We start from the raw sequence: 12119 nt of genomic DNA on the forward strand, positions 1-12119 counted from the left end.
AATCGTGTTATCGACAAGGTTACATTTGAATCCTGTATTAATATGAATCTTTTTCAAGTGTTTTTTAAAATCATTATTATTATTATTATTATTTACAGAGAGAAAATGAGAAAAGATATGAAAAATGAAACTCTCAGACATGATGCATTCACAGCCGTCAGACTTCATTGTCAGTCAGTGTGTGTTAAAGTTCTGCAAACTCTGAGTCAGTGTGTGTGTGTGTGTGTGTGTGTGTGTGTGTGTTGAGTATTCTCTGCTCTAGTATGGATTATTACCCCCCTGCACACTACCGAAAGAAGCTAATGCTGACAGTAAAGGTGATACGGTAACGTTTGTGTATTGATTTAACAGAACGTGTTCTGCTGTACATAAAAAACCAAAAGCGAGTATTCCTTTTTTTATTTATAAATTACACAACACTTTGTGGGGAAACGTCATTTCTGAAGGGTTTTCAATACTGTCAGTAGATATCAGGGAAATTATCTAGATATAGTGCAATAATTTAGACCATGGGGTCTGTGAAGCATGGGGGGGGGGGGGGGGGGGTGTTTGTATAAATGCTTAGCTAATGAGTTGTTAGCTTATTTGACTGGCCGCTGGAATTAGTTTAATCCCAAGTCCAGTAACTCAAAAACTACTCGACTTATAAATAACCCTAGATTTAAGTATGAATTCAGTAAAAATGTGGTGTGTGTGTGTTTGTAAAACGTTCAAGAATAAAGCTCCAACAAATCATTTAAATAGCTGTATGATGTTGGTGGGTGGTCAGGGTGGCTTAGTGGTTAGTATGTTTGCCTCGAACTTCCAGGGTTGGGGGGCTCGATTCACTCCTCCGCCCTGAGTGCACGAAGCTTGTTCTCCCTATGCTTCTGGGGGTTTCCTCTGGGAACTCTGGTTTCCTCCGCAGTCCAAAGACATGCTCGTCTCTGAATTGTCTGTAGTGTGTGAATATGTGCGCAGTGTGAACGTGTGTGTGATGTTGCCCTGCGATGGATTGGCCACCCCATCCAGGGTGTCGCCCGCCTCGTGCCCCGAGTTCCCTGGGATAGGCTCCGGGCTCCCTGTGACCCTGTGCAGATCAGCGGTATGGAAAATGGACGGACGGACGGACGGATTACGTTGTTGATTGTTGTGGTAGGGTGGCACAGTGGTACAGCGGGTAGAGTTCACGGCGGTTCAACAGTAGTTCGATCCTGAGCTCGGGTGACCGTCCGGGTGGAGTTCTGCATGTTCTCGCCGAGGTTCCACCTGGTTCTTCTGTTTTCCTCCCCAAATCAGGCCGGGTGATCTGGTTATTCTAAATTGCCCCTAAGTGTGAATGTGAACCGGTGCTCAGTCCAGGGTGTATTCCCACTTCGTGTCCAGTGTTCCTTGGATAGTCTCTAGATCCACCATGACCCTGGCTAAGATGAAGCTCACTGAAGACTTGCTGCTGAATGAAGTCGTTTCTGACAGCTTTTAAGAAAAAGACAGTGAGATGACTTAACCAGTGATATGACCGTCTTAACTACAGAGGCACTGAACACTGCATGAATATTTCACTACAAAGTTTTGGCCGATCTAAATTAAGCGTTCCTGACATTTTTTGTTAGCTGACGCCCTTTAAGTACCACTGGAGATTTCAGGTTAGCTAATGCAAAGTGAAACTTAATATGGAATAAATGGCTCTTTTTAGCATTTGTTGTTGTTGTTGTTACTCTTCTTATGTCGTATTAATATAGTTTTGGTGATAGATTACATTTTTAAATATCATTTTTACTTATTTGATGTAATATGACATTGACATTTCCTTCAGTCTCTTGAACCCCCTGTTGGGGGAAACGCTTATCTCAGTGCTCAGTGATGATGCTTTAACCCTGGTGGGAGATTGTCAATTCCACCTTCAAGTGATCTTGTCTATGTCTTTAAAGCCCCAGGCGGAGAAACGCAAAGCCGCATCCTGAAAACAAGCTCACAGTTGCACAACTTAGCTAATTTTTCATCAAGTATTTAAAGCATTAACGCTCGTTTTTCACCCCGGACGAGGCATGTAACCCGATTTCCGCTGCGAGGAAGTAAACACACTCGCGTGCCACTGGGAAAACGGTTCTTTTCTGACACGGCAGGAGTACGCACGATTTTCTTTTCTCTGAGCGTAATGGAAGGGAAAAAAAAAAAAAAAAAAAGCAGGCTTTTAAGATCGAGAAAGAGAAGAGAAGCTGCGAGCTGTCAGGCAGAACAAATGTGGAGCTGCTTACGCGTGTGACTGACGGAGAAATGCATGCTGTTAACAACATGGTGAGTTCACACACCTGCAGAGAGGGAGGAGAAGGTACGAGAACTAACAAAAAGGTAAAGAAAAGGAAATGAAAGTAAAGGAAGCTTTGTTGAATGTTTTCAAACTCTCAGACAGCATTCCAGGCATCACGGTCAATATTTCAGCACGTACCGGGTTTACAATCCTGCCGTCTGGTGTCACCCGGAAGAGGATGGGTTCTAGGCGTGGATCGTGTACCATATCGTGATGATAAATGACATCACAATACACTTTTCTGAGATATTGCAGGTATCGGATACATTTTTCTAGCATTGTTTTATAGCAATGACGAAGCAGTTGATTGGATGTTAAAATGTTGCACTGAACATTTTTATTTATTTATCGATTATTACAATGTGTTACAATTATGAGACTTAATTATTGATTATCCTTTCCGCATTAAAGTAATTTATTTTTGCATACAATTGAGACAAAAAATTTTTTTAAGGCAACATTGCTGGTAATTGGTTAGCAAACCTTTTAGAAAAACCTCTTTTTATTGGACAGACCCCAATGTGGTTGGGAATGAATTTGGTTGGCAGACGGACTATAAGAGTCAAGGGTCCGAACGGCACGTCAATCATCGGTCAGTTACTCTGATTGGTGAATTTCTGACTAACAAAGTTTTGTGTCATCATTCCGCACAGATCTTTTTTTTTTTTTCCTGCATGGGAGAATCAGCAGCAGCTTCGAGGGAACACTGATTGTAATTTGTATAGTCTTGTGTATCATATAAACATCTGCACGTATGGTGATGATGTTTACGCAACATCGCCTACTCACTTACGGCTTCGCTCTTGAGTCCTCTCGGAGTATTGTTTGCCACTGTTGCCTCATCGGGAACCTTTAAACTTTTATAATATCGAAAACGGCGTGTTTTTGAATCTGCAAGCTCAGGGATAGATCTCCAGAGGCGCCCGTTGATGACATCAGAGGTTAAAAGGAATGTTAACTGAGCAAGACAAATAGATGTTGATCAAGTAGACCATGATAAAAAAAAATAAAAAAACATTAGCCGAGGTTGACTAGAGCTCGTAGCTCGGATTTCTGACCTCCGACACAGGGAAAAAAAAAACCCCAAAGAATTCCTACTCGGAAAGTGGAGAAGGCGTGTTCAATCCGGGGTTCGGCACATGACGTCAACTCACAGCGTCAGCAGTAAACACAGTAGCACTTCTTTCCATTTAAATGAGTTGTACTGTATATACTAGTGTTAGCTTTAGATCGATCAACGTAGACATATTTGCTTGTTAAATCTCGAACACTGCCTATGGAGAGCGGTCCATGTTTTCCTCACTTTGTAGTGCGAGTGCATGGAAGTTGAAAATGATGCAGTTGCAAGTTTCCTGTTCTGAGTTTCGTCGAATACGGCAATTTACTACACTGTGATCGTAGAGATGATAAACGTTGCAACACGACTCCAGTGCGCATCACTTTTTAAAAACTGGCCTCCTTTTAGGAAACAATCGAGTCTGAGTTCTAAAATGGTTTATTTTCTTTTTCGAAACAGATAACCGAACCCTCGCTGTGCAGCGTTAGCGCATTTATCGATTTAAAAAAAAAACAAAACAAACAAAAACGTGAATTCGTGCTTAAACGATGTGCTAAAAAAAATACGTCTTTGTGTAACGCGTGGAATCGTTTTGGCACCGTGTTCGAATAATCCGGATCGTTGTCTTGAAATGAACTCAGTTTTGGGACAGGGCATCCGACAAATCACGTCCACTCGGTGTTTACTTCTGTTCTGAACAGGTGAAAGATCTCGACATTTGCTAACCAGTTAGAACGTTTATATAGAACACTTCATTAGATCACACGAAGGGAGCAGAAATCGGCAGGCAGGGTCTCGCATAACACGTCGCACCAAAAAAGGTGTGTCGGACTTGCTTCGACACTGCCACAGGTAAAAAGCTGAGAGGACGGAGAAACGGGAGCGGTTAGGAAAGAAAATGACTCTAAAATCACAGTCATATAAAACACCAGCTCAACAATATTGAGAAACGAACAGCAAAATGGAGGAAATCATCTTTACTGTATTCACAGTTGATCTATCGTCAAGTAAATTCCGATAAAAATATAAGGCTTTGATAAACGCATGTCAAGCCTACGATACAGAAATCCATCCATCCATCTTCTATACCGCTTATCCTTCCTTCAGGGTCACGGGGGAACCTGGAGCCTATCCCAGGGAGCATGGGGCACGAGGCGGGGTACCAATTACAGAAGAAATCTTACGTTTTAAAGACGTCAGCAGCATTATACAATAGAAACAGCTAGAAACAATCTCTGGCGCCTTGTCCAGGGTGTAATCCGCCTTGTGCCCCATGCTCCCTGGGATAGGCTCCAGGTTCCCCGTGACCCTGAAGAAAAGGATAAGCGGTCTAGAAGATGAATGGATGGATGGAGAAACAATCTCGTCAGCTGAAGTGTTGTTCACGTGAACGTTAAAATGATGGTTTAAATGTCAGTCAGTAAGAGATCAAAATCAGTACCTTGCGCAACACAGAAATCGTCCTTTAAATAAGAACTAATCAAACGTTCGTTCATAAATATCAGAGAAGGTGCTACAATGAAATGAAGTTCAAGAAATCCAGGTTACCTGGTTTAAATTGTTGTTGTTTTTTTTTCCCCTCAAGTGGTGTTTTCAAGTCTCACAGGTGAAACTCCTGAACTAAGAGGTTCATAAACGCCCCCTTTATTTGATCCGAATGATAAACGGCCCCATCGAGACAACACTTTAACTTGTAACCGAAACATTTTAGACTGATTCCGTTCCTGAATTTTCACCAGATTATGAATAATGACGCCGATCCAAAAAGAACACGTCGAATCCGATCTTATTCCAGTTCAGCGTGTCTTTCGTCTCCTTCAAACCGTACCAAACGTAAGGAGCGAAACATGAGGGGGAGAACGATACCATGCTGGAGTTCATCGTTCGACCTTAATAGCACGTCTCCGCGTTTTATTCTACTTATACCACAGCAAGCTGGGCATTTGAAATTTACTAATGAACAATATTTCACACGTTTTAACCGCTTAATGTTGTATCGCTTGTAACAAAGCTTCTCTTTGCTTCTCTCTCGAAGTAAAGCGTGACAGGAAAGTGGAAGACGTTCCCCATGGGAAACTTACTGACACTGTAGACTCTTTTTTAAAAAAAAATTTTTTTCCCGTAAATGTTTATCCGTTTGTCTTTTTTAAACACCACGTTCATTTGATCCATTTATTATTAGCCTTAGAGTGTGCCTGTGTCAGAGCACCTGTCAGAGCTGCTGTTATAGAAAACTAAATCGACACCTTCTGACCGGTCAGAATGGAAAACGACAGTGCTGTGGTAGAATAGAAGACCTGCTAATACAATTCTCTTTACAGTTAGAACATCCACGTCGTTGTAAAAGCCAACACACGAACGGGCCTCTTCGTCTTCGAAAGATTTGCTTTCCATTTACAGACATCACTCCTCTCCTTCCACCACCAGGCCTCGATGCCGAGAGCTGATTTTAGCGTCCTCCGGGCCATCGGATGTTACGCCTTTCTCCGCTTCCAGCTGGAGGTCCTCGAAGGATGAAAAGCTGGAGCTCCTTCTACTCCTCCGGCTGCCCGAGTCAGAGTCAGAGCCCGAGCCCCTGCGCTGGTGGTACAGGTCGGACGGAGAGAGCGACAGAGCTGGAGATGTGTCTCTGCTGTGGGACTGGAGCAGGCAGCTGACCGAGCTGCAATCGCTGTGAGAGTCTGCACCTACACACACACACACACACACACACACACACACACACACGTGTAAACGAACACACAAGTGAGTTCCAGTTAGTTAATTAGGAGTCAGGTGTGTTTGTGTGTTATGGACGTTAGACCTATACTGTATGCATATGCAGTGTGATTGTGTGTAGGTGTGTGTGAGGCTTTATAGCCTCAAAGTACTGTCCACGATCCTCTTTTGGCCTTCTCGCTGCCGAGAAGGTTCGAATCCTAATCACCTTTCTCTGCTGTTGGCCTTGCGTTCTTTCTTTTTCTTCAAGACGATCCAAATTGTAGTACTCGCTATCCCCAACGTTTGTGCAATGCCTCCGATCGATTTCCCCGCTTTTCTCCCATCGACAGCTCTCTGATCTTCATGTTGGTGTATCCTTCAGCCTATTGGCTTATCCGTTAGCCTAGACGTTCAGACCTATTTACCGTTTTTAAACAACCGATCTAACCGGTCACACCTGGGTAACAAGAAACACCTGTCAGTCACATCGTTCCAATATTTCTGCTCGCCTACAAACTGGGTAGTCTGACGCAAAATTGAACACCTCTTAATATAAATACCAGGAAATGAAAGCTTTCGGAACTTTCTAAACTCTCTTCTCGTGTTCACCTTTTGGTCTCAAACGCAAACGTCTTCAGTCTACAGCAAGATTAAACGAACCGGCCTTGGCGTTCGTCTCGTTTCACAGGGGGATCGTGTAATCTTGGCGTTCACGTCTATGCCGATGACGCACAATTACACGTCCGTTTGCATCGGTTAACAAAACGTAAGACACTAAAAGACATCGAGTCTCCGATGAACAGTAACGTCGTCCAAAAATATATCTGTCCCTTCGGGCGTCTAACGGCGAGTAGTGGACTTTGTACGGGTTTGAACGTTACGCCGAATTCGTTTAGCGTTTCACAGCTCTGCCCCGAGCGTCACAGCGACGGTTTTGAAGCGGTCTGCATCATCTTAGACTCGACAGGCTTCCACTAATAACAGGAAAGTCCAATTGAACAGCTCCTGATAAGCAGAAACCCGTCTGCGCGTCTGTCCCGGCCTGGCCGCGTGCTGGAACGTATAAACACGTCTGACTGACTCAATTCAGAACGTAGGTGTCTGCGCTCGTGTGGCGAGGAGACATGTTAATGTAATCACGCCTGCTGAAAACATCCTCTGTCTGCGAGCTCGCATTAAACTGCTGATTCGATGAGGTCGCTAAAGAAAAGCTGAAGGGATGCAAGACTAGCACTTTTTTTCCCCTTCTCTTTATCCCGCTTTTTGAGGCGTCGGAGAATCGTCTTTTCTCGGGCACCTTATTTGAGCCCTTGTGTCACCGTAAAAGGTGCGCTGAGAATGTCTTCTCAGCATCAGGTACATCTTGTGGTGATGAAATATACAGCAACATGGTGTGTGTGGGGGGGGGGGGGGGGGGGGGGGGGAGGGGTCAGGTGGAGTTAGATTCTCAGGATCACAACTTCAGTGAAATATTTGCTTTTCTGTGATCATCTGGACGGCTAGGAACTAACACGTGCGAGTTTGTTTCCCTGTGAAACTGGTCATATCGTTACATTCGCTTCATTAATCCATCGTACAGTAACGAATGGACGATTTAGACGGTGCGTAGCATGATACCGTGGCGTACGTGAACGTAAAGGGGAGGATTCCCATATCTGTCGTTGAAATAAAAAAAATTGAATTAACTTGCAACATCGAGCTATTTCGAACGCCGTGATCTTCTAACGGACTTGCTGCGAAGTTAGTGGACATTGTGGTCATAGGCCGTGATTTCCTGCCGATTCAAAGGACCTAATGGACTTCAGTGACATAAGCTGTAATCTCTAATTTCAGGCCATCTGCTAGGAAACAGGAAGGCACTGATGTATAGGATTTATGGTTATCTAGATACAACCGGCAAACACGAGATGGAACAATTCAATTATCCTGTATCTGTAACTGAATCAAGACTGGGTGAGCTTTGGGAAAGCATTTAAACCGTTAACTCCCGATGCTAAAACGCTTCATTGAAATAATTTTCTAGTTTTGTTTTCGTTGTAAAAATCAATCACATTCCTGCCGAGACACGCGTGAAACGATCCGTCTGTCCTTGGACTTATATACGCAATATGATTACGTTTGTTAAATAGAAATAGATGTATTGGATGGATATTGAAGATATAATGACCCAAAGGTCACAGTTAACATCAGCAGTCTTCTTTCAGTAAAAACGTCCGACACGTTTAAGTGAGACGAACCCGTTTAACCCGAATCTGAATATTTGGGTCTTGTACAGACTTGTACCGCGGTTTTACTTTGAGGGATTCGGCGCCTAAGGGTTCTCATAATAGCCGCACGGTGTCGGTGACCAGCGGGGGTCGATATGAGGGAAACGGAGTGTAAACAAATCGCACAAACAATGTGCGCAACCTGCACCGCGCGACCAAAGTAATTACAACACCTCTGTGATCCCTCATGTGCAGTTATATTAGTTAATATCAAACCTACCATAGATTTCACAGAGTGACAGACTGACTGGTGTGGGTAGCACACATAGGGGTGCGCACACACACACTCGCACACACAGCGGGCCAGGTGGTGTGTACAACACCTTTAGCTCATGCAGGGGGATCCATCAAACCTCTCGCTCTCCATGACACAAACTGAGCAGCCATGTTTTATCCCAGCACACAGCACCCCTGAGATTCATACACACACACACACACACACACACACTCTGACATGTTGTGCACAAACATAATTACATGCACACACTCTTTCATTCTCCTTCTCATATACACCTGTCTCATTATTCAGAGCAGAGATAATGAAGTGTTGCATTATTCACCTCAGCACCATATGCCTGGTTGTTAAGGTTCAAGCTCTAAATATGAATTCATCTCTAAATATTAACATGGCCAAATAACAAACTTAGGGGTACGATGTTGCGCAACCAATACACCAGTTTCAACGTTTACAATATGGCTGCGCGGATCAATTGTGCGTCGTTTTTAATTACCGCTAAAAACACCGTTAGAGCTGTTTAACCTCAGTGTCACTAGAATAAGAGTTAATGAGCAGTGACACTACTAACGCTATGAATGTTGTTCAAGACGTTATAACCATGTAAAGAGTTTTATACACGTCTCCGTATTAAAGGGCGGAGTCTACCGGTGATGTCAGTCCTCCTGTCCTCCTCAGACTCCTCGTGTTCCTGTTGTCTTTTCGGGGCTTTCTGGACTTCGGGCACGTAGAAACCTCCCTGCTTGGCCAGAGGACTCATGTAGTAGATTAACCGACTCCTGTAGATCTCGAGGAAGGGGTGAGCACACAGCTTCCTGTCCTGAGAGAGAGAGAGAGAGAGAGAGAGAGAGAGAGAGAGATGCATGTTAAAAATTTAATACTAATATTTTTTCTCGATAAACATAACTCGATGCTCCACTTGAACTTCAAACTGGTATTATAGTGAGTAAACTCACACAGCTGTGGTGATTGAATAACATTATAAATGAAAATATTAGAGATGTTTTAATCAACGTGATCGAATGTGACAGTCCAATGTGCGAACAATCCTGCAAACAGCATGAGCGAGAGAGAGAGACAGAGATAGATGAAGACAGAAATGAAGTGAGAGGCTCTTCTCTATCAGAGACTCGGGATGTGAGCACGTCTGCTTTTCCATGGCTGACTAATCTCTAATAGGCGTGAATAGTGAGCTGATTTATTTATTCGGTGTGGGGAGGCTTCACAGAAGCAGCAGGTGTCAGAGGAGCTGCCAAGCTGGAATAACTCAATCTCCAATTAAATATATGCATATTCATATGTTAACTCATTATGTGTATAGGCAGCCTACGGAGGGCATGTAGAGTAGTATACTTTAGTGTAGTGTACTGTAGTATGGTGTACTGTAGTATAGTGTAGTGTACTGTAGTATAGCGTAGTATACTGTAGTATAGTGTAGTGTAGTATGGTGTACTGTAGTATAGTGTAGTGTACTGTAGTATAGCATAATATACTGTAGTATAGTGTAGTGTACTGTAGTATAGCGTAGTATACTGTAGTATAGTGTAGTGTACTGTAGTATAGCGTAGTGTACCGTAGTATAGTGTACTGTACTGTAGTATAGTGTAGTGTACTGTAGTATAGCGTAGTATACTGTAGTATAGTGTAGTGTACTGTAGTATAGTGTACTGTAGTATAGCGTAGTATACTGTAGTATAGTGTAGTGTACTGTAGTATAGCGTAGTATACTGTAGTATAGTGTAGTGTAGTATACTGTAGTGTAGTGTACTGTAGTATACTGTAGTGTAGTATACTGTACTGTAGTATAGTGTAGTATACTGTAGTGTAGTGTACTGTAGTATACTGTAGTGTAGTATACTATACTGTACTGTAGTATACTGTAGTGAAGTGTACTGTAGTATACTGTAGTATACTATAGTGTAGTATACTATAGTGTAGTATACTATAGTATACTGTAGTGTAGTATACTGTAGTGTAGTATACTATAGTGTACTGTAGTGTAGTATACTGTAGTGTAGTATACTATAGTATACTGTAGTGTAGTATACTGTAGTGTAGTATACTATAGTGTAGTATACTATAGTATACTGTAGTGTAGTATACTGTAGTGTAGTATACTATAGTGTAGTATACTATAGTGTACTGTAGTATACTGTATTATACTGTAGTGTAGTATACTGTAGCAAAGTGTACTGTAGTATACTGTAGTATACTATAGTGTAGTATACTATAGTGTAGTGTACTATAGTATACTGTAGTGTAGTATACTGTAGTGTAGTATACTATAGTGTAGTATACTATAGTGTACTGTAGTATACTGTATTATACTGTAGTGTAGTATACTGTAGCGAAGTGTACTGTAGTATACTGTAGTATACTATAGTGTAGTATACTATAGTGTAGTATACTATAGTATACTGTAGTGTAGTATACTGTAGTGTAGTATACTATAGTGTACTGTAGTATACTGTAGTGTAGTATACTAGTGTAGTGTAGTGTACTGTAGTATACTGTAGTGTAGTATACTGTAGTATACTATAGTGTAGTATACTATAGTGTAGTGTACTGTAGTATACTGTAGTGTAGTGAACTGTAGTATAGCGTGGTGTATTGTAGTGTGCTGTAGTATACTATAGTAAAGTGAGGTATACTTTAGTGCACTGTAGTATAGCATAGTATGCTGTAGTGTAGTGTACTATAGTAAAGTCAGGTATACTGTAGTGTAGTATAGTGAGGTGTAGTGCAGTGTAGTATACTTTAGTTTAGTGAGGTATAGTGTAGTGCAGTTTAGTATAGCGAGGTGTAGTGCAGTGTAGTATAGCATAGTATACTGTAGTGCTCTAATACAGTGCACCATAGTATACTGAGGTATAGTGTAGTATGGTCTGTTGCAGTGTAGTATTGTGTGTAAGGAATAATTGAAGACAGGAAGATATTATTTTCTAATAATTGAATTATTAGAAAATAATGCACACCCGAAGTGGTAACTGTAGCGTAGCGTAGTGTAATATATTGTGTAGTGTTGTGTAATGGAGTATGGTGGAGTATGGCGGCAGACGAGCTTGATAAGATCTTTCAGTACGAGCAGAAAAAGAACTACTCACTGATAAAAGTGTTAACGGCACAGTGCCTCCTCCTCCTCCGTACCTCAACACCGTCCTCTCTGTCTCTGTCTCTGTCTCTGTCTCTCTCTCTCGCCCTCGCTCACTTTCTCTCCTTTGAGCTTTTTTTCTCGTCTCCACTTCTCTCTTATTCCCTGTGCTCCCTGACTCTGATCTCTAGTGGGTAATCATCTCTCTTGGCCGCCTCTCCAGGCTCTCACTCTCACACACACACACAAAACACACAAACACACACCCTGAGGAGACCATTATGCTGCTCTTTACATGCTCATTTTACCACTTTTGCTTCTGCATGCTCAAACACTCAAACAAACACACACACACACACACACACACACACACACACACACACACATCCTCTTTTCCTCTCCTGTACAAAAATCTCCTTCATTCTACCCATGTCCATCAACGGATCTTGAAGCATCGCTGTGCTTCCGGAACCTTCTTC

General features: G+C 42.4%; 1 protein-coding gene across 1 annotated transcript in view; it reads right to left on the bottom strand.

The window, feature by feature from the left end:
- Positions 1-5455: 5455 nt before the first annotated feature.
- LOC108255194 (testis-expressed protein 264 homolog) overlaps positions 5456-12119 on the bottom strand; it is a 36151-nt gene continuing 29487 nt past the window's right edge. The window contains exons 3-4 of the mRNA XM_017450956.2: positions 9198-9369; positions 5456-6034 (exon numbers count right to left, since the gene is read on the bottom strand). Coding sequence (XP_017306445.1) covers positions 5751-6034; positions 9198-9369 — 456 coding nt within the window. The 3' untranslated portion in view covers positions 5456-5750. The remainder of the gene's footprint in view (positions 6035-9197; positions 9370-12119) is intronic.

The sequence above is a fragment of the Ictalurus punctatus genome, chromosome 21, assembly GCF_001660625.3.
Source record: "Ictalurus punctatus breed USDA103 chromosome 21, Coco_2.0, whole genome shotgun sequence".
In the NCBI taxonomy this organism is placed as follows: domain Eukaryota; kingdom Metazoa; phylum Chordata; class Actinopteri; order Siluriformes; family Ictaluridae; genus Ictalurus; species Ictalurus punctatus.